This window comes from Erpetoichthys calabaricus, chromosome 13 (assembly GCF_900747795.2).
Source record: "Erpetoichthys calabaricus chromosome 13, fErpCal1.3, whole genome shotgun sequence".
In the NCBI taxonomy this organism is placed as follows: Eukaryota; Metazoa; Chordata; class Cladistia; order Polypteriformes; family Polypteridae; genus Erpetoichthys; species Erpetoichthys calabaricus.
Genome location: NC_041406.2, coordinates 60,316,950 through 60,340,332, shown reverse-complemented (window position 1 = coordinate 60,340,332; position 23,383 = coordinate 60,316,950). Strand labels below are relative to the sequence as shown.

The following is a 23,383-nucleotide window of genomic DNA, read 5'->3' as shown; positions in this document are numbered from 1 at the left end:
AGTGATGCGCTGTGAATACTTTCCGGATGCACTGTACATGTACAGGAATTAGTCACTTGTAAAGTGGTATATTTGGAGAGCTGCAATAGAATAACAAGTTTGGTAGAAATTGAGAAAATGTTTCTCTACACAAAATACAGTATTTTTGTGCATTTTCTTCAGTTATCCTTTGTGTTGGACTAAGGTTGAAAAACTGAGCAGGATAAACAGGTATATTTTAATATTTTTGTTAGGTAGAGACTTTAATTTGAAAATATGAATTTGTGTTTTGATACTTTTGTTTTTATGTGCTTGAAAACTAAATGCCAACAGCACATTTCCCAACAAGGATAGCATGATTACTTCATAGTACTTGGATCCAACACTGAGTATATTTGTATAAAGAATGTTTGCTGAGACCCCAGTTTCACTGCTGCCCCCCTCTACCTGCTCCTCCAATACCCGACCAGTCCAAAGATATGCTGTGGGATCAAGCTTTGCCTTTAAATTGTCAGAGTGTGGTCGTATTTGCATATGTACTGGACAGTGGACTATACAGTAGGTACACTGTCCAAGAGATATTACTCTGTTGCATCCACTACTACTCAGAATTCTGCTTCATGTGACTGTGAATTGGACTAAGTGGGTTTAAAAGTGGGTTGATGGATGAAACTCTAAATACAGAACTTGATACTGTTACATTCAAAACTAAATATGCATTAGAGTACATCTAAGGCAGACTTAAATTTGTTTAAACACATCTTAAATTTAGTGAAAGGTTCCTTCTGAGATAGAGCACAGATATATCATCTTTCAGTTATTTGTGATGATTATGTGGACCATGGAGAAAATTACTGGGAAATCAATCTAAAGCACTGAAAAAATGACTGGATAGATGGAGATCATCTGTCTTAAGGAATCGTTTAGTCAATTAAATTTCAGAAGAAGTTGAAGAATTGCTAATTTTGCTTTGCAAACACATAACTTCAGATGGTAAGAACAAATAATTGCATGAAGAATGAACAAGTTACCAGTTTGATATAAAGTTTTGGTTTAATGATATATTAATCTTGTAGTTTACAGTATTTGAAGTTTATAGACATGTAAGTATGCACTTTATTTTTTAAACTGTATTGAATAGGTTCAACAGAAAATGCAAGGTGTTGGAATGGATCTGAGCTGAAGGCAGATGTCATTCGCTATCATAATGAAGAGAGGTGTCTTGCCTTGCAACTTTGTGGCTGGATTAAAAAGGGACCAGAAATTCATGTGGAACCATTTCTTCAGTGTCTGGAACAGGAAGGAGAATGGGAGCGTGCAGCTGCTATTGCTCTTTTTAACCTGGACATACGAAGATCAATAGAAATTCTGCACAAGGGAGCAACCTCAGAAAAAGGCTAGAAAGAATCTTTTTTGAATGGGTGATATGAGATATAAACAAATGGCTTCATTAATATGGGGAGTTGGGCTGTAAAAGAGATTTTCAAATTCACTTAATATGATCTTAATGTTTCTTCACTTATTACTATTATACATATTGTCCTCACAGGTGGTGCAGCGGCAGTGCTGCTGCTTTGCAGTAAGGAGGCTGTGGAAGATTGTGGGTTCGCTTCCCGGTTCCTCCCTGTGTGGATAGCGCTTTGAGTATTGAGAAAAGCGCTATATAAATGTAATGAAATTATTATTATTAACAATATTACATTTGTAACTGAGCTTGTAGGTTGCAACAGTGTAAAGAAACAAACTCTGCGTGTACTTATAAGGAAGAGAACTAAGTCTGCATATGAATTAAATAACAGATTAATGGTCAGCACGGGTAACCACATGCATTAAGCCAAGCAAAAAAAAAAAAAAATCAGCAATACTAGGTTAGGTCCCAATTGATTGTGATGGTTCCATTTACTGCTTGATATATACTAATAGCTTTGTTGTGGTTGTAGTTTAACTATGTACTGTAAAGTTAACTTAAAATGAGAAAAACCCTTCCTAAGTAAAATAAGGAAGGACTTTAAAAAGGCATAACTTAAAATAAAAGGCTTAACTTGAATTGTAATGTTTTTCTCTGGATTTCCATTTCCAAAGTTAAGGATGTGAGATTAAGTCATGTTGTATTTTGAAACCAATTATGAATGAGTCAAGAATGTCAAAAATATCCATAAGCTACTAGAAAAATATAAAGACAACCTATTCTGGTATTGCTAATGCTATTTTAGGATATGTAGTTAAAGACAGCCCATTAAACCTACCAAAGAGGGCACTGCACTATCTTAGGAAACTTGCAGTATAATCAGTGTGTGATGTGGTTTTTCTTTTCTAGGTTAACTGAATGTCAGATATAGAGTAAAACAAGAATACTTTAATTTATAGCATTCTTCCATATTTTATTCTTTTTGTTTTTGTACTTGCTTGCTTAAATACAGTGACAATTCAAAAGTAATAAGCAAGTGTGAATTAGAGCCAAACATCGGCCTCTCACATGATGGCAATATACAGGGTATATACATATATAAATTTTACTTAACCTGAAAGTGCTGTTGAAGACACTAAACAAAACAAGGTTTGACAATAAGCTCTTGTATCTCTCAGCGGCAAGAGACAGTGTTCAAGTCGTGGCTCAGTCAGTGTCTGTGTGGAGTTTGCACATTCTTCTAGTGTCAATGTAAATTTTTCTCCAGGTAGTGTGGAATTCCTTTCACATCCCAAAGATACATGCAGTATGTTTTCCACACTGAACCATAATTAATGTACTCTGTGACGGACTAGCACCTCACCCCGGTTTGGCCTATGCCTTGTGCCCAGCATTGGTGGGTCTAATGGTTGGATGATTGTGTTGTCTTACTTGGGAGGAGTCAGGCTTGGAATAAAACACGCTTATAGTGGCATTCAAATAAAATACCATTATCACGTGTGATAGTTTATAGACAGATTATTTATTAATCCTGAGGGATTGTCCTATTGTTTCAATCATAAAGCTACATAAGTGGAATATTGTACAAATCAGAAAATGTGATTTGTTTCAGTTTTTACAGTATATAGAGAGACAGACTTAAATAGGTGGCGACTGAAAATCATTTTTGGTTTAATTGTCAAAATTGACATTTTCATATTTGGTCTGATTTATGTTTCAGCAGAATGAATGTATTAAAATTTTCCTTTGAAGCTAGGCATGAGTCTTTGATTTTGCTGCCAGCCGAAATGTCTGAATTGATGATTGTATGGACAAACTTAGAACTGTTGTGTGAAGACAGGAATGAAAGTGTGACAGGGAAAGAGAATTTGCCCCAGAGTAGAGTTTCCCAATTCAGGTTTATACGTCCATCCACATTCTTGCAACACTAATCATTTTGTAAACTAAAAAAAAAAAAAATCATTGCAGCTTGCAATTAAATACATGCTGATTCATATATATACTTTTAAAAATCAAGTGCAGATGGAGGTTTCTTCTGTACCCAATAGAAACATGGTTGCTAAACTTATGAAGTAGATAGTGGCTACTCTGATATGTTATGCAGAAGTGTGTTGTAGTGTATGGTTTCACTTGCTGACTTACTCTTCATGTTCTGTTTCTTATAAAGAGGCAGATGCACTTTGCTTCTCTCTCTCTCCCCCCAAAAACCCCCAAGACTCAAAATTTCCTCCAGAACAGCTGTCTTACTTCTTTATTGGTAACTTTAAATCCTACAAGCTTTTCGTGTAGTATTATTAACTACGCTTACAGGTAATAAAGTAAGTTTTAAAATATTATCTCTAGCCCTACGTGTATTCTCAGCATTCCTTGTACACATTTCCTCAGTTTCCTCTTGTGTCTCAACCTTTCTTGCCTGGCACTTCCTCTCTCAGTCGAGTTCCCATAAAGCCTATTTCTCAGACTCAGTCATTTCAAGACACCTTGTCACCTTCTGTCTGCTTTTTGGCTACCACCAATAGGAGACAGGCCCCCATTACCTACTGTGTAAACATCCTTTGTATTCTTGCTAATACTTCCCATCTTTGAATGTAACTCGGTTTGCACCTCATTAGTATTTAGTAGGGCTGTCAGAGCAAAAATAATTATAATTTGAATCTATATAAAAAAATTCTTAATCAAAGGCAAACACTAACATTTCTTTTCCGTGTTACTCCAGACACACTATGCTGCAATACTTTTGTGTTTTTTTTTTTTATATCGCTCCCACAATCAGTGTTTTTACAATCTTTAATGGTTAGTTTGGACAGATTTATATGCCGCACTTATCTGCTGTTGGGTTAACAAATGTACTAGCAATACATTTTAAACAGCATTTTCAGTGTCAGGAAAGCATATTTAGCTACCTCAACCAAGAATTGTCTTTTCAAAGCTGTTGGCATCACACACAATTCCCAAAACAAAGGTGAAATGAAAAATTAAGGTTGCATGTGTTATATTTGAGCTGAATCTGTAAAGGAGTAAAAGAATTCCATTTAGTTTAAAACTGTATGTTAATTGACTACCATTACAGCACTGTGCAAACGTACCAAATTGGGCAGTTCTGCACTCTTGATCTATCTTCCATAAGCTGCTTATTAATATGTTTTTTAGCTATATCCTCAGCTTCCTATGATTTCTTTTAAAATTTTGCTGTGTATTTTTTTTTGAGGAGGGAATACTTAAAGATCATCTCAATGCAACATTTAATTAATTTCAGTAACTGCTTTTTTGTATTATGAAAAGACTCGGTGCTCCATGACTTGTATAAAATATGGATAGGCACAGACTTCCTGGCTTTTGCACAAGCAGAAAGGTACACAGTGTGCCAGGGGGCAGGAGGAGGGTCAGGGCGCAGAGGACTATAGTAGCAATTGTGTTTGACTTGTTTAAGGAACTGTGAGTGATTTTGTATGGGTTTCATATATGAATTGCAGGCATATGAAGTGTCTCAGTTTCGTCTTTGAACAGATCACTTTCCATACTTAGAAAATAATTTTTTGTGGAGGAGCATCAGTCATAAGTGCTCCATGTGATGCATCATGAGCAAGAAAAGCAAAAATAATAACAACAAAGCATACAGAGGTGTGTTAAAAACAAATGTACATGTAGAAGCACTGGGATCTTTTAACCTACATTTGAATATTTTTATATGTACTTGTTTTTAATATGAGTATTCAAACCGGAATTTTGATATAATTTGACAGCTGTAGTGTGTAGCAACCCAATACCATTCAGTAAATTATTTGCGTTGTTCTCATTGAAATGCTCCATTTTAACTCCTTTTTTGTAAAAAAATAAAAAGTCACAATCAGGAATTGAGCTTTGCATTCCAAAAGTATCTTGTCATCATTCATACCACTTAGCCACTAAAACTAAACTGATCAATCCGATTGCTCAGAGGGACTGGAGACGCACACACACACAGAGTAATGTTTCATTATATGGTAAATCAATATGGTTCAGAAACCTGTGAGCAGAATTCCCATTAAATGTGTGTGTGTTTTTTCCCCCACAATTATTGTAAGACAAAAAAAATTTCAATCAGTAAACATTTCACTGTTAACAGACATCATGGTGCTTTCTCTTTTCCAACCAGTGCTGCAACTTAGGTTTCCAACCCAGGTACTAACCAGGGTTGAGGTTTCATTTAACATAATGAAAGCTGTTTAAAAATGGAGGAACACATGTATGACAAACTTTACTAATAAAATGTTACAGAAAATGAAAAAGAACAGTCAATAGTTCCAGTCACGTAGTTTTTCAAACGGTCTTTAAATAAGATATTTCAGACAAGTCTGCCTTTGTATAGAAGTTAACAGTCAGACAGTCCGTTCTATGCTCATTTCCAAATACTGCTACATTGCCTTTCATAGTTAGCAGCCTTCATTGAATTGTGTCCTTAGCTTAGCTGTCTCTGACCCTTTTCCAAGATGCTTTTACACAACTGAACGATATAGCTCATGTTAAAAAGTGTAACTGCTAAAGTGTTTTAGTAGATTTGCATTTTTCCAATGTACTCCTTGGTCGTGTTATCCCAGAAACAACTGAACACCACAAGAAATGTTTACTGAAATGTGGGGCTGTGAAAGTTTTTTGACGTTGCTACTTACAATTGAAAAAAAACCAAACGGTGATATTTAATGGTGTTAGAGGGTGGTGATTGATAGCTGTGAGGGTATAAGTTAAATTTAACCTGTGCATTGTATTATTATGAAACTGGAACGATTTGTTGACAATCTTAAGTAATTTAACCTGGCATATTGCGCTATATTTAATATAAAAATTCTAGTTTTACTCACGTAAAGCATTTAAAGTTTTACAAATGCATCTATTTATTTTTTGCAGGGGATCTTAATCTCAGTGTCGTAGCAATGGCTTTATCCGGTTACACTGATGAGAAGAATTCTCTTTGGAGAGAAATGTGCAGTACTTTAAGATTACAGTTAAAAAATCCTTACCTGTCTGTGATGTTTGCTTTTCTCACAAGTGAAAGAGGTTCTTATGATGCTGTACTGGTATGTTGCTTTTTAACTAATGTAAAGTTATTTTACAATTTAAAGAATTGAATATATAATCTATATTAAAACTAATCTCTCTTTTGCATACAGTATGAAGGCCGTGTTGCTGTTAGAGATAGAGTGGCCTTTGCTTGTATGTTTCTCAGTGATTCTCAGGTGAGTTTCTGGATAAATTTAAAAAAAAAAAAAGTATCTGTCCAATTTTCCAAACAAACAAAGATTTTAGTTTTTAGGTAATCTATGTTTTTAGAGTGTGCATGTCATACTCGTGACTTCCTTTCGTTTAAAATACAGTATATTAAAAAAGCACTATCTTTCACATCTAGCATCTACATTTTGCTTCAGATGGTACAAATTAAGATGTGAAAGAAAACTTACTGTTGGGTGGCTGAACATAGCTGCAAAGCCCAAATAAACATGTCTTAAAAAGTTTAGATGCAAACCATTCATTACAGGATGGATGCTCTACACATCGAGGACAATATTTCCGTATTAAATGACAAAAATATTTTAATAAGAAGAAAAAGTATTTTCCACTAATAGAAATTAAAATAAAGCAATATAATAATTAATTTTTTTTTTTGAAAGATAAGTGAGTTTTATCAATACGGATGTTAATGGCAAAATATAGTTAGTAAAATTGTCTTAAAAGTCGTCCTTCTTCCAGCTTTAATATAAACAAGGCAGATGTAAAAATCCATCCAGGTTAGTGAGGAGTAATTCTGCTTGCTGTGTTCACTACCATTGTTTTCAATGTTCAAAATGTATTTATTATTAGTTTAAATATTTATTGCATGAAAATTATAAATACATTGTGCTTGAATCACTGCCTGAGTGGAGTTTATGCTTTCTCCCCATATCTGCATAATTCTTTCCTCCAGGTGCTATGGTTTTCTGGTTATGTATGAAAAATGAGTGTGTTGGATTTATTGGAGACTTTAAACTAGAATTGTGTGAGTGAGTGAGTATCTGCATTATTGGGTCCTGAAGTGGACCAGTGCCCTGTCCAGATTTGATTCCTTTCTTTGATTCTTTTTTTTTCCTGCTCATTTTCATTTGTATAGAAGGTTAAAATTACATGCATTTATTTAAAGGTATTTATGTTCTTACAAATGTCTTACAAATTATTTTGACTGGTAAAATTTATTTTAAGTTAGGTAATTATTATTTTTGAGGCTGCTTGCAAACTTCCAGTGGTATTGATTTGTGTTCTAGTGTAGTATAATGTAGAATTGTGAAATTACCTCTAATTTTTAAATTTGACTGTTTTAGCTACCACGGTACATTGACAAGTTGACTATTGAAATGAAGGATGCTGGGAATCTTGAAGGAATACTTCTTACAGGCTTAACAAAAGATGGAGTTGATCTTATGGAGAGTTATGTTGACAGGACTGGTGATGTGCAGACTGCAAGTTTCTGTATGCTTAAGGTAAACTAGTTATATATATTCTTTTGCCATTGCAGGAAGGAATTATGAGCAGTAGCTAAACAAGGTGCTACATTCAATTATATTATAATACACATTTAAAAAGAATTTTTTTGGCAGGTGTATTTAAAACAGAGGCAATGAATTTGAATGAATGATTCATGCATTCAATTTTGTTCCCTTTTCAAGGGTTCCACAGGAGAGGTTGTTAAAGACCCAAGAGTCCAGTGCTGGATTGAAAACTATCGCAATTTGTTAGACGCTTGGAGGTTTTGGCACAAGAGAGCAGAGTTTGATATCCATCGGAGCAAACTGGACCCTAGTTCTAAACCCCTAGCACAAGTAAGTAAAGAAATGTATACCATTACATCTGTTCTAAATAACTACAGAATGCATACGGTACAAATCTTAGCAACCACAACTTATGGTGGCACAGCAGAGTGTGAAAGGAAAAGTCCTGGGATATATTAGGATTCAAGAAGGAATTGTCTGTCATGATTAATCCAGTCAACAACAACTAACATTCCCCCAGCAGCATTTGCCTAGAAGGAAACTTTTTCAAGCTACGTTAACTAATTGATGTAGACTGAACATTGTCCTGAACATTAAAGCACAGAAATGCAAGGAATCTTTGTGTCATTTTTGATTCCTCCTTTTCTTATTCCACTCACATTAACCATATTAAGAAACTTTCTTAGTGCCACATCCATAACTTATCCCGTGCTCGCTAATTCCTCTCCTTTTCTAATGCTTGGAAACTTGTCCATGCTTTTATCACATCCCATATTAATCACTGTAACTTCCTATTGAAAGGTGCCACTTGTAGTCTTCTGTCACAGGTTCAGTTGATTCAAAATTCTACTGCAAGAGCCTTTACACGGAACAGCAACAGTGAACACATAACACTTGTCCTGTTTCGCCTTCACTGGCTCCATGTGTATTACAGGATTGAATATAAAACTCTATTAATAACCCACAAAGCTTTAAATGGACTTGCACTAGACTATATCCAGGACCTTCTCCATCACTATGCTCTATTCACTCACTAAGGTGCATGAATTCTTGCAATCTTCATGTGCTCCACCCACTAACCCGCACTCTATAGGTGACGGGACCTTCAGCTCTGTAGCGCCCAGACTTTGGAATGACCTCCCTAAACTAATTAGATCAGCTGACTCAAGTCATTCTTTTAAAAAAAACAACTTCAATCTCATCTGTTCAGGAAGGTGTTTAACTTAACCTAACATTCTGTCCCTTCTTTCAGTTTACCTCTCCGTTCAGAAACTCAGGATAATCCATTTGTGTGTTTTATATTATAAATTATGTTATTTGTTCAGGTTTTTCTTATAGTATTGCATTTAGTATTTTACTCTTGCTTATTGTCTTTTATTCTATTTAATGGTATGTATATTCTTATATTATTTGTATATTCTGAATTTATCAGTTTTAGCATTCTGTGCAGATATTGTTTGTATCCATTGTTATCCAAGGTGTTCATAAAATCTGCATGCAATTTAAAATAGTTGTAACTTTGTAAGTATATGTGATAGAAAGAATTTATAAAAAGGATTAGAAAGCTTGATGTATCTAGTTTTTTTGTCTTTAGAAGTTTTATTTTTGCTGTATTTGAGGAACTGAAAATCCACATGAGTCTGCTGAACATGAAAGAGATTCTCCCAAAGTTAAAAAATCGAGTCATAGGGCCATTCTTTTTTGATGGGCATATTGTTAATAGTGATAGCTATTTAGAAATGCTGAAAAATTACCTTATTCCTCAACCTGAACAATTGGGACTGATAGAGAATACAGTATTTCAACAAGATGGTGCTCCTTGTCACTTTGCTTTGCATGTTAGACAGTTTCTACATGAGAAATTCCCTAACAGATGGATTGGAAGAGGTGGACCATTTTCTTGGCCTCCACGTTCACCAGATTTGACTCCATTGGATTTCTTTTAATGGGGATATGTGAAAACTAATGTTTATTCAACCAAACCTTGATCTTTAGAAGACTTGCAAGCTAGGATAACTTATGTGATTGCTAGTATTACTGAAAATCAGCTTGAAAATGTTTTCCGAGAGCTACAGAATTATATTACCCTTTGTATTAGTAATGATGGTGGACATGTTGAAAATGAACAAGAACAAAAAACTAAAAAATGTAAGTGTTTCTTCTTTCTAGTCCTTTTTTACAGATTCTTTCTATCACATATACTTACAAAGTTACAACTATTTTAAATTGCACATGGACTTTATGGACACCCTGTATGCACCTTGCTGTTTCTTCTGAGACTCTGTGAAGTGCATTGAGTATGGGAAAGGTGCTATATAAATAAAATGTATCATTATTATTTTCGTATAGTATTTATTGTGTGCATGTGTGTGTATGTATATATAAAAGTCCTACATATATGTACTGCATTTATTCTGTATATGCATATATTTGTAAAGAAAGCTGTCAATTTTTGTGTTTTTTTAGGTATTTGTAAGCTGTAATTTTTGTGGGAAATCCATCTCCTATAGCTGCTCAGCCATGCCTCATCAGGGACGTGGCTTTAGTCAGTATGGAGTTACTGGTTCTCCAACTAAATCAAAAGTCACAAGTTGTCCAGGGTGTCGCAAGCCCCTTCCACGATGTGCTCTCTGTCTCATGAACATGGGGACACCTATTTCCAGCTGTCCAGGTAATCTTTTCCTTTGTGTACTCTAATAATGTAATTTATTGAGGCTGATATTTTGTTACCATTTTAATAAGGAAACAAGCTGTGGATCTACTGTATTGATAAAGTTATGAAAATGAAATTACATTGAAATGTAATTGTGCAGGAGGGAAACAATTTGACAAGTAAGATTCTTTCAGTTGTGATTTTTAAAGTAGGAAACCATATGCAATTTCATGTTTCTTTATCGTGTTTTAAAAAACAAGTAGTGCCAGTTTCTTGATAAACCTAATTTTACTCTTCTAGTTGTCTGTAAGCTAAACATACAGTGTAGTAAGAATGTATCTAAACGTCAAAAGTATATACCTCTTATTATTATTATTATTATTATCATTCTTTAATTTAATAGTATTTATTGTATCAGTATGCTGCTGCTGAAGAATGTGAATTTCCCATTGGGATTAATAAAGTATCTATCTATCTATCTATCTATCTATCTATCTATCTATCTATCTATCTATCTATCTCTCTCTCTCTCTCTCTCTCTCTCTCTCTCTCTCTCTCTCTCTCTCTCTCTCTCTCTTCATGTTAACAAGTGGAAAAAACGTATACTTATAAAATAAGTATCAGTACAATCCAATTAAATGTAACACAGTTAGGTTGTATGAGAGTTTTTCATTGTAGAGGTGCTTCGTCAGGATGGCAATCCACATGAACCTGGCCTGGCCAGTACTTGGATATTAAATCATCTATGAAAAGCTTGGGTTGCTGCTTGAAGAGATGTTGGTGAGGCTATCAGGGGTTGCTTAACCTTTGATCAGTGTGAGGATCCTAATGCCCCAGTGCAGCCTGGGTTATTGTGCTGTAAAAATTGGTGCTGTCCTTCAGATGAGACGTAAAACTGAGGTCTGGATTGTCTGTGGTCATAAAAGATCCCTGGACATTTTTCGAAAAGACAATGATGTTATCCGATATCCTGGTTAAATTGCCCTCCTCAGCCAGGTCATTCTGGCCCCCTAATCATGCCCTATCCCTTACTGACTCACCCCTTCACCACCTAATAGCTAATATGTGGTGGGCATACTGGCGCAAGAATGGCAGCCATCACATCATCCAGGTGGATGCTACACATTGGTGGTGATTTAAGTTGTTCCCCACTGTCTATGCAAAACATTTGGATTAAGTTAGAAAAGCACTACATAAATGTAATTATTGTTATTACTATATTGCATGTAAAATAAAGTGGCCAGTAAGTGTGGAAGTATTAAGGTAAATCTGGGACAAAAATCATGTGCTCCCATATATATATATATATATATATATGGTTCCCAATTTAACAAAGCAGCTAATATGACAACTTTTTTAGGGATTTGCATAAAATACTGTGTAGGCCAGATTATGTACAATTATAGCTGGAAATCAAGATCCAAGTAACAATGAAAGAATGCCAATAGCTACAACACATTTGCCAGGAACATCTGTGATGAAGATGGCTCAAGTTGTTTAACAAGGATCAAAGTCCTAACAAGATGCTGATATGGAATTCTGAGTAAAAGACTTCTTCAGCAGTAAAATAGCTGTTTAAATAGTAACTAGTTATTCGTTGTCAGTAGTATTTGCTTCATATTGCATCTTTGGTGAGACTACATTTTTTGCGAACAGTACAAAGAATATTCCACAGTAGTTAAGTATAAACAGACATTGAAGAACAACTGGCTGCAGTGGTGGTGTTTTAGTTTGGGAAAATGGTTCAAAGGTTTTAACAGAAAATAAGCAGGCAAGAATCAGAGAGGAAAGGTCCAATACTTCAATTGTTTACTTGTTCAAATATAGTATCAGTTACATACAATATAATAGCAATATACATGCAGATATAGGAATTGTACTATTGACTTACAGTAATATATATAAAGATATATGATTTATACTATTGACTTACAGTAATACAGATATGTGAATTATACTATACTTACAGTAATACAGATATGTGAATTATACTATACTTACAGTAATATCAAAAGACCCAGAGCCATCATCCTAGACCAGTAGACTGAGGGAGCCCGCGTGTCAGTCTCGTCAGAGGATCAACTTGTGAGCCTGGTCCAATACCGGGCGGTGTGCACGTTCCCCATGGTTGAGCTTCCGAAGAGGGCGGAACCTTCCCTTATATACTAATTGAGTGTCCTTGCCCAAAATGGCTTACGTGTAAGCAGTGTATACAGAAGTGATCAGTTTCAGCACACACCCTTCCACGGGACGCAGTATTGTTTTTCTTCTACTTGGCCCTCACTGAGATGGTGCCTAGTATCAGAAGACACACAATAACAAGCGTTGCTTGCAATGAAGCCCCTCGAAGTGAAAAACAAGTACATAGCCTTGACTGTATTCCCATAACATTCTGAAACTCTTTATGAGAAACAAGTTTTTGCACATTCTTTCGCTATCATCCCAAACATTCCAATCTTTGTAGCTGGTTTTGCACTGAAGCGACCAACCCCCCCTCTTACTCCTTTATTTCATCCCTTCTCCTGTTACAGAGAAAACCTTTTTATTACAGGTGGATAAAGGAGCATTAGGCTAACACCACCTCAGTAGTAGTAGTAGTACAGTAATCCCTCCTCCATCGTGGGGGTTGCGTTCCAGAACCCCCCGCGAAAGGTGAAAATCCGCGAAGTAGAAACCATATGTTCATATGGTTCTTTTTATATATTTTAAGCCCTTATAAACTCTCCCACACTATTATAAACATTTCCAGCACAATTATACAGCATAAACCCTTTGTATTCTCTTAGATATTAGGTAAGATTCGTTGAAATTATGTATGTAAACACAGTTTATATACAGTAAAACCTAAATATTATTTTAAAGATATCGAGCGTCTCCGATATCACATATGTTACAGCCATTACGACAGACAGGCCACCAGCAATAAATACGTACAATGCAAGAAAAATTGTATACAGTAAAATGTGTGTACAGTGACACCAAACTATGTACATGTAATAAGTACTGTACGTAGATAATTAATTATGGTTACTCCCCAACAATGACATGACGACTTGTCCGATAACGATGAATTTAATTTTACTGCACAACAAAGGAGAGCGTTACAGCTTTTCTAAAGGAGCCTCTTCAGGCGATTGTGTAGCATTGCCGTTGTTCTTCTTCTGGCAGTCTTCAATCCAAATCCCTAAAGCAGATTCCATCCAGACTACTGCCTTATCACGTCCACTTGCAACTCGTTTTGCGCCCTGGTTAAAGTACACTGCGGCTGTAGATCTTATATGCTTTTCCTCCTTTTTAAATAAAAAGAATCGTGGACTCATGCCGTAATGGTGTCCTGCAGCGGTGTACTGTAGCTGTTCCCTTCCTTCAACATATCCAAAACTTTTACCTTTTCTGCAATCATTTGCATCTTCTGTTGGCGCTTGGACACGGCCCCTGAAGCAGGAGCACGTTAATGCTGAATGAGTGAGATGAGACTTCCTGGTTAATGCAGCACTCCGTCGCTGAGCCAATCAGCACACAGGAACTTTAACTGTGTGCTCTGATTAGGTAGCTTCTCAGTCATCCGCCAATAGCGTCCCTTGTATGAAATCAACTGGGCAGACCAACTAAGGAAGCATGTACCAGAAGTAAAAAGACCCATTGTCCGCAGAAACCCGCAAAGCAGCGAAAAATCTGCGTTATATATTTAGATATGCTTACATATAAAATCCGCGATAGAGTGAAGCCGCGAAAGTCGAAGCGCGATGTAGTGAGGGATTACTGTAGTAGTAAGCAAAACATATCACTGCAAAACATTTTTTCTTAACAAGTAAAAATTTCTTATTTTAAGGTAATATATCTAATATTTTGCCCCAAGAGATTAAATATCTCATGTTGCAATGATACTTGCTAGATTATTTTGCTCAATTCAAGATAACTGGTCTTAAGCTATCTGACTTAGATATAAAGTGTAATTCCAAGACAATTTCGACTTAAAAAAAGCACAACTGTGAGAGAAAAGACTGTTATCAACTACAGTGATGAGCATAGCAGGACATATATTCTTATTTCAAGAACCAAAACTTTCTAGGTTTATCTTGTTTTAAGAAATGAGTAAGACACAACCCAGAGACTTAAATTAAACTCTCTTTATTCCAGAAAGGTTTTAGATTACAACCTTAACTTTGTTAACAACTACGCCATTTCAGATTAACAGTTGCCTAATTCAGTGGCCTTTCTCTGTAACTAGTATGATTTAACAGCTGGATTCCCTGCAAAGGGTAGTACTTTATTATATTCAAGTGGTAACATTTTTCTTCAAATCAAAATGGTTTCCACATTTAAAAAAAAATTACCCTTGTATAAAAAATGTGTCTGGTGGTTTGATGCAAGAGTTTTGTCACTGTGTCAAATAAATGGCTTAATCCAAACAGTGTTGCTGGAATTTATTAACATAAAAAGAAAAGTTCAAGAATTTAGGAATCTTTAAAAGTTTTATATAGTTCAATGATATCCCCATGATAGTACTTTTCAGTCATATAGTCTAACATGAATTAAAATTAACCAGCTTTATAGCATCAACAAAACGGACTTATCCAGGTTTGGGATTTTAATTTCAAATGACAAAACATCTCTATCAAAGAACACAGCATCATGAACTTGAAACTCCAAACAACATAATGTGTAGTGTTGATATGGCTCAAAAGTAGTTTTAAACTCAAAGCCACAAACGAGCAGCAAATAAAACAACGGCAAATCATCTTTGGTGTTTAAACAGCAAAAGCACGAGCGCTGAGTGACTGCAGTCATTATGTGGTATAATATGTAGGATCATTCCATTATTTTAGCAAAAAAATGTATTTACGTCAATGACATTGTTGAGTATATGAAAAGCTAACGGTATAATAAAGTTTATTTGTTTATTTATTTTTTCAAATATATCCAGCGCTGTTTTTGACCCTTTCTTTGGATGTAATGGAACATACCTTTCTTTGAGCATGTGTAAACACGTTCCCTGCGAAGCGTCCTTAGCTTTCCCGTGCATCAGATGTTACATTTCGAAACGTTCTCACCGTAAGGTTATTAACAACGTTACATAAAATACTGCTTTGCTCTTCGCAGCTGATAAGTAACATATTTCCGCATATAAAGCAATGGATTAATTCGAAGAAGTCACACTGGAAATATTAAAAGGTAAGTTTCTAATTGACATTTACTGTTGCTGCAGTGCATTGTTTTTATGAATCCACAAGAATTCACCTGTCCACGTTGATACCTATAATCATTACGACACAAAACAAAAGTAGTGGGGCAAGGTAGTTTTGTGTAACCATTACATGAAATTCTAAAAATAAATGCAGTTGTTTGTTATAAATATATATTTTTTCATTTCCGGTTTTCACCTTTGCATTTTATCCAGCAAACACTGCCCTGAATTATAACTTATACTGCATGCAGTTCTTACATTCAAACATATTGGTACATTTAGCTCTTTTCTTGCCATTTTAGGCATTACTGAATGGTTTGAGGCTGTACAGCAACAACGTTCTCTTTTTATCGAGCGCCATCATTGTTAGATTTCATATATACAGAGAGTTATTATGAAATAAATGTTGGTTAAATGTCGTTGAATTATTTATTTATTACAGTGATTTATGAAAAAAAAGTTGTTAAAGACGTTCTGATACAGACTTCTGCTTGCTTAAAAATAAATTGAAATGTATCTTTTAAAAATGTGCTAAGTTCTAACTGCATTGCACGCACCTCATGCTATTACCGGTAGTAAAATCGAACACGACCCAAGTCGCTTCTATTAGAGATACATTTAAAGAAAAACTTTAAAATTTAGACGGCAGTATTTTACTATTACAGTAATCCCTCGCTACTTCGCGGTTCACTTTTCGCGGATTCACGACTTCGCGGATTTTATATGTAAACATATCTAAATACATAACGCGGATTTTTCGCTGCTTTGCGGGTTTCTGCGGACAATGGGTCTTTTTACTTGCTTCCTCAGTTGGTTTGCCCAGTTGATTTCATACAAGGGACGCTATTGGCGGATGACTGAGAAGCTACCTAATCAGAGCACACAGTTAAAGTTCCTGTGTGCTGATTGGCTCAGCGACGGAGTGTTGCATTAACCAGGAAGTCTCATCTCACTCATTCATCATTAATGTGCTAATGCTTCAGGGGCCGTGTCCAAGCGCCAACAGAAGATGCAAATGATTGCAGAAAAGGTAAAAGTTTTGGATATGTTGAAGGAAGGGAACAGCTACACTGCTGCAGGACATCGATTCTTTTTATTTAAAAGGGAGGAAAAGCATATAAGATCTACGGCCGCAGTGTCCTTTAACCAGGGTGCAAAACGAGTTGCAAGTGGACGTGATAAGGCAGTAGTCTGGATGGAATCTGCTTTAGGAATCTTTGCAACAAGGTCGACGACGTCATGACCGCCTACAAGCTGTTACGTGTACTTCGCTATACAGTAAGTGTAAACTTATCTACCGATTTCATATTGATTAGCAGTTGTCCCTGTTTTTAATAGAGTAAATGATGGGTTGTAAACAATACAGGGAGGGTTTAAAAACGTCCAAATACATGTTAAATAATTAAATAAATATAGTGTCCCTACTTCGCGGAAATTCAGTTATCGTGGTCGGCCTTGGAACCTATCTCCCGCGATAAGTGAGGGATTACTGTATTATCGATTTTGAGGTATCCATATTGTAAGCTGATTGCCTGAATATAAAAAGATTGCTGCACTTGAAACTACAAGGGGGTCACCCATCCCCCTTAACTTCAATATCAATACCATACATGAGCACGTCATATAAAAAAATCGAAGGTTTGGGCGCGACTTGTACAGCTTCGTCTATATGCTAGAGTCAGCCCTGTGTGAGACAGTGCTCTTTATTACTTTAATGGCTAATGGCATAGGTGAATGCCCCAGTCTGAGTGAAATGTTAACGCCCTGCTAATTTTATACATTCACAAATTAAGTTAGTAAGTCATATGTATCGTGTCCTTGATCAGGCAACACAGTAAATACCTCTCTGTAGGATATCTCTACTTGCCTAAAACCTCAATATGATATACTTGTTCAGAAAAGAAACAAAATATAAAACATTTTTAAAAGAGTATCATGATTTGCACTTGTACCATCTTTCAAGAAACTCTTACACTTATCAAAATTTGTAAATTTAGCAGTTAAAACCTAAAACCTGAGTTGGAAATGACTGCTGGTAGTTGTGCAGATGGTTCTGGTGTTTCAGAAGCGTGCTGTAAGTGCCTGCATTCATTGTTTTTATCCATGCGGTCTTGTTTTTGTTTTTCTATGGCTGTGTCTTTAGGCTAGAAGTCGTTTGCTGACGGCGGCGGATTCGCATGCTGAAGTGACCATTGTGGCGGATCTGGGCTTGGAGGGCTACATTACTAAACGAAGGTGGTATATGCAATGATGTGCGCAGTCGTGTTCGGGCGGTGGTTGTACGGTGTACGGCTTGCTTGTGGTCTCTGGCATCTGTGCATATATACAACCTGGCGTGCACGCTTTACCTCAAGTTTAGTTTACAGGTCGTGTTGTTTGGGTGCCACCTACTGACTCTGGGAAGCCGCTGGGTTTGACTCTAGGGCGCTGAGGTGCAGTGCGCATGCGCTTTCGGTGCATCTGGCATCCGTGCATATATACAACCTTTGTTTAGTAATATAGATTACTGGTCTTCTCTGTTGCTTTCAAATTGCAAATGTTACAGAAGATCTTCTAGGGACTCTTTCACGTGAAGATCTGAACATTTCCTTTGAAGAAAAACCTCATGGCCAGCAGTACATCAAGAGGTCAGCATTATTTAATTTTTTTTTTTTTAGAAATATTGTTGAGCAAACAATGTAGTTATTATTACTTTTGCTTTGTTTTTTTGTTGAGATTAAAGACTCCTGTAGCAACTATTACGTCAGAAGTGTTCAAGTCCTGATGATATTTGAGATCATGCAGGGGAGAAATATAAATGATAATAGGGAAAAGGAGGACATTTATGATATTAAAGTGATGAAAACATAAATATATATTTATAGATGTGGAAATTTGAAGAGTAGAAACTTGGGCTTTGTCCTTCTCAATTAAAATTTTCCATAATTCAATAAAAGCAGTTTGAAATGTCACACCTGAGCACAGGACACACACAAGTAAGAATTCCACAGTACTCATGTTGCACTTATTTAGTTCAATACAACATAGTGTGAAAATACTCCATATCAATAGATAACTGAGCACATATTGTTTCTGTATTTTATCAGGAAGTAAAGAAGATGACTACTATCTTGTTTTTAGTTACCTAAAAAATTAACAATGAAAATATAAGCGGTAAGATATTTGAGCAATGCTGTCTTTGATTACAAATTTCATTTATGTTAAATAAAAGTAAATATTTCCATTTATGTCAGGCTTCATCAAAGTTCATAATTCATAAAGTTTATTGATAACTGATGACTATTTTCAATGTCGTTTTCCTGTATTTTTTTTTAACAGGAGCTGCAGTTTTCTGTGCAGCAAGATAACTTACAAGACAGCTGTACATCTCCCTCCTCTTTTGAATGCAAATCTAAAAAATAACAGTCTTTCACCTACCCCTCAATCCAGTGAGCAAGGATGTTCCACAAAACAAAAAAAAGAGAAGCCAGCCTCTCTAAAATCATTCAACTACCAAGCCCCGAATACATACTTTATAGTGACAGTGAGTTGGAGCAGGTCAGAAAACATTACTTTGAATTGCAGCACATAGGGAAAAAAGAGCATTGTGTTCTTTCAAAGGATCTTCGCTGTAGATTAATTAGAAATACAGTGACCAACATAGTGCCCATACTGAGGACAACAACAAAGGAAGACAGATAAACCTCCAAACATGAGGTTTCTTCAATGGCAAAACATATAGTCAAGTATTATCCAATGCTATGTACAGCTGAAGTTCAAAATTCATGGGTGAGTGTAAATAACTAGTTTTTATAGGGATTTAGACTGAGATGTCACACCTTGTATTCACTTGCACACCTTTTAAAAGAATGTAATCTCATTACAGGAACCTATGTTTAAACAACTTCTGAAAAGGCTACAGAATATCCGCACACCTCAGAAGCGACAGGACTGTATGCCTCAAATAAATAAAAAGATGTGTCGGCGTCACCACTGACAAGCCTGATGCTGTTGAAGTCGAGAATTCAGGTGAGGCCGATTCCACTGCATCATCGGGGAATTCTATTGCTTCAGCGACTCATGTTAACGTGTCACCTTCTAGTCATACCCAAGACATTACAGAAGAGAAAGAATGTGAACCATCTTAGTTCAGACTGTTTAGAAAACACAACCGATTTGATTATTCATTTATGTTTTTGCAGCTGTTGACACAATAGTTGACAGCCACTAAATACAGGCCAGGCACTACAAAACACTACAGGACCTTTACAAGAAGCCAAAGCCAAATAAATTTGCAGTTACCTAGCTGCTTGATTATGAATTTAATGCACAGAGGCATTTATAGATTCTATGGGAGGCTTACCCATGCTTTAAAGAACTGGATCATGTAAGTACATAAAACATGGACATTTGACTGAAATACTTTTGAAAATGGTATCTTAAAACAAAATATGTGCTGACTTTGGAAAGTGTGCTTATTTTTATAAGTAATGGATGAAATGCGTTGTATTCTTAGTTGGAATAATCTTAACTGCATCACAGAAGTTAAGAGCAGATGGACCAGTTTTTACGGAAAAGCACAGTTTTATGGTGTAATGAAGAAGATACTGAAGCCTCCACATATGCACGATGAGGGAAAAATTTGTCATGCATATTTTATTCAAACTGATTTTATAGTTAGTTATGCACTTTACTCAGTGTTGCAGCATGATAGGCCTAAATGAAAATCAAATTGAAGTTGTTTAAAGTTATGATATTTTGCAGTTGATGCTCAAAGGGTTGCACTTGTTTATGCCATTTTTTCCATAAAGAACAAGTCTATATTATAGTAAGCCAAACTTTGAGAAATTTTCATGCAAAATATTATTGCTGCTCTCTTTGCCAGTAACTATTGATTTATGAATTCCAGGTTCCCTTTTCTTCATTGTATTAGAAAGTTGTACTGTGTTATTCTGAAATAAATTTTTGCATTTAATTATGTTTTTAAAAAGCCATTTATTAGCATTGTAAATAGTTTTATCTACCGGTAGCATCTTTTTAAGACACAACAGAATAATAAACTGATGGACACTATCCTTTATTACGTATAAATAATGAAGGAATATTTTAAAGAATACTTAAAACTTTAAATATGATCGGTGTAAGGTTCATTTCAATTGTTCATTCATGTTCTAGCATATTAGTAGGTAAAAATAGTACCAGACATCATATAATTTTTGTTATACTAGGGTGTTGTACCGTGTTAGCCATTATGAATGTAGAGAAAAGCCAAGCAAAATGACACCTTTTATTGGCTAACTAAAAAGATTACAATATGCACGCTTTCGAGGCAACTCAGGCCCCTTCTTCAGGCAAGATATACAGGAATGACATTATACATTTAAACACTTTGAATAAAAGGGCTCAACAGAATATAACAATCTTCAATTTTTAATGATTTCTTTGCTATTTCAGTTGCAAGCTGTGTATAACTGCTTCTGTTAAAATTAGCACATTAATTCAGTATTATAAATAGGTAAATGTATAATAAATCTGTATAGTACTGCAGAGGATAAAATAAATTCAGCCTGTTTTCTTTGTTGGTTTTTGTTTGTCTTGAAGACCTCTGAGAATCCTAATGCCTTTCTACAGCAAAGACCACTGTCTAGCCCTTTCCTTATTGTGGACCAAGAAAACTGCATGCTGGCTATTGGAAGTGAGCCTGTGACAACTTTCCCTCAAGAAATGTTGCAGGAAGGTATCATGTACCTTATGGCATACTATTATGCACTACATCTAACATATCCTAAGTGCATTGCCGCTGTCCTCTCTGCAATTCAAACTGAAATATTACTGGACACAATTCATGAGAAGGTTGTAACTGCATCATACAGGAAAGCCTTAGCTGAATGGAAACAGTTTATTGGTCAATAATCACTGAGGCACTACTTAAGCCTGGCCAACATAATTAACTTGATACATTTTGAAGCAAAATGATTGGTTAAGTGTAACTGTAAATTAGGTGAAGGGTGATTTAGAAACCATTAATAGAAATTGTACATACATTCCAAATAATTTGAAGGAAAAATACAAATATGCTAGAAGAAAAATTGTGTGAGTCAAATGTAGAACAGTAAATGCATGTCTATGATGTACTGTATTTAATTACCATAATATTTGAAAATCAATTAGATAAATTTAATTATAAATAATTAGATTTTTTTGTGGATTTTAACATGTTAGGTTGTATTTTCTTTGTCCTGTTTTTTGGCAAAGTTACCACTGTTAAAATTTTGCAAGTTTATGTTATGCATTTCTGACTGTGAGCTGCGACAAGATGAGACAGTCTTGGACTACAATGTACAATGATGATATGAATATGACTTTTGTGTTATATGCAAGGTAATATTCCTGTGTCAACTAATTTTCATGTTCTTATGTTTTTCTCTGTTTCTGTATTGTAAACACAGTAGTAGTGCTGTTGGATACTGATGTAATACTTAAATAAAGAGCAGTGCTAATGATTATGTCTTTATTTTTTAAGTTATTTTATGTACAGTAATCCCTCACTATATCGCACTTCGACTTTCGCGGCTTCACTCTATCGCGGATTTTATATGTAAGCATATTTAAATATATATCGCTGGTTTATCTAGGGGTCTGTTCGCACCCCTAGAGGATACGGACGCTTGTCATAAAATTGCTGAAAGACTACCTTCACATTGCTCAATTCCTTGCAGCTGCTTTGTCAAGCGACATGCTTCCCGCACGGTGCTTCGCATACTTAAAAGCCAAACAGCCCTATTGATTTTTGTATGTTTTTCTCTCTCTCTCTCTGACATTCTCTCTCTGATGCACACTCCTTTGAAGAGGAAGATATGTTTGCATTCTTTTAATTGTGAGACAGAACTGTCATCTCTGTCTTGTCATGGAGCATGTTTAAACTTTTGAAAAAGAAACAAATGTTTGTTTGCAGTGTTTGAATAAAGTTCCTGTCTCTCTACAACCTCCTGTGTTTCTGTGCAAATCTGTGACCCAAGCATGACAATATAAAAATAACCATATAAACATATGGTTTCTACTTTGCGGATTTTCACCTTTTGCGGGGGGTTCTGGAACGCAACCCCCGCGATCGAGGAGGGATCACTGTATTGAGGAAGCCAACATATATTGGGAAATTATATCTTAATTATGTGTCCTGTTGTAGCAACGAATTCTTAATTCAAACCTCTGCTAAAATATTTGGTTTCAATTTGAAATGAAGACCATCCTAAAATGAGAGCACTGTTCTACTTTTACCTTATTCTTTTGTAGGTGAACTGAAATGTGTTGTATTCATCATGCAATATAGCTTAGTATGTGTTGAAATTAACTAATTTCAGGATTTTTTAAAAATTCAAGTCAATATATCTCGCCCCATTGGCATATAATTTTGCTTATTTCAAGCGTTTATTTCTTAATAATCATATTTTTTTTCTTTATGCTGTGATTTTTGTAAAATAATTTTTCTGTTTTAAGATATATGCTCTAAGATTAAATATTGGACTACCTGTTTCAAGATGAGCTAACTTGTTTCAAGTAACAAGACTTTAATTCTCCACTGGTATTAAGAATTTTCCACTTATATTAGTGATTTATTCTTTTGTTCCTTGACCTTCATTTTTCAGTGTGCTAAAATTAAGAATGCAAAACTACTGAAT

The 23,383-nt window shown here is 35.4% G+C and overlaps 1 protein-coding gene across 1 annotated transcript in view; it reads left to right on the top strand.

The window, feature by feature from the left end:
• The window catches only part of mios (missing oocyte, meiosis regulator, homolog (Drosophila)), a 33,954-nt gene that overhangs the window by 6,580 nt on the left and 3,991 nt on the right, over positions 1-23,383 (top strand). Inside the window, exons 4-9 of the mRNA XM_028817044.2 lie at positions 1,121-1,375; positions 6,272-6,441; positions 6,535-6,600; positions 7,717-7,875; positions 8,062-8,214; positions 10,351-10,555. Of these exons, the coding sequence (XP_028672877.1) occupies positions 1,121-1,375; positions 6,272-6,441; positions 6,535-6,600; positions 7,717-7,875; positions 8,062-8,214; positions 10,351-10,555 (1,008 nt within the window). The remainder of the gene's footprint in view (positions 1-1,120; positions 1,376-6,271; positions 6,442-6,534; positions 6,601-7,716; positions 7,876-8,061; positions 8,215-10,350; positions 10,556-23,383) is intronic.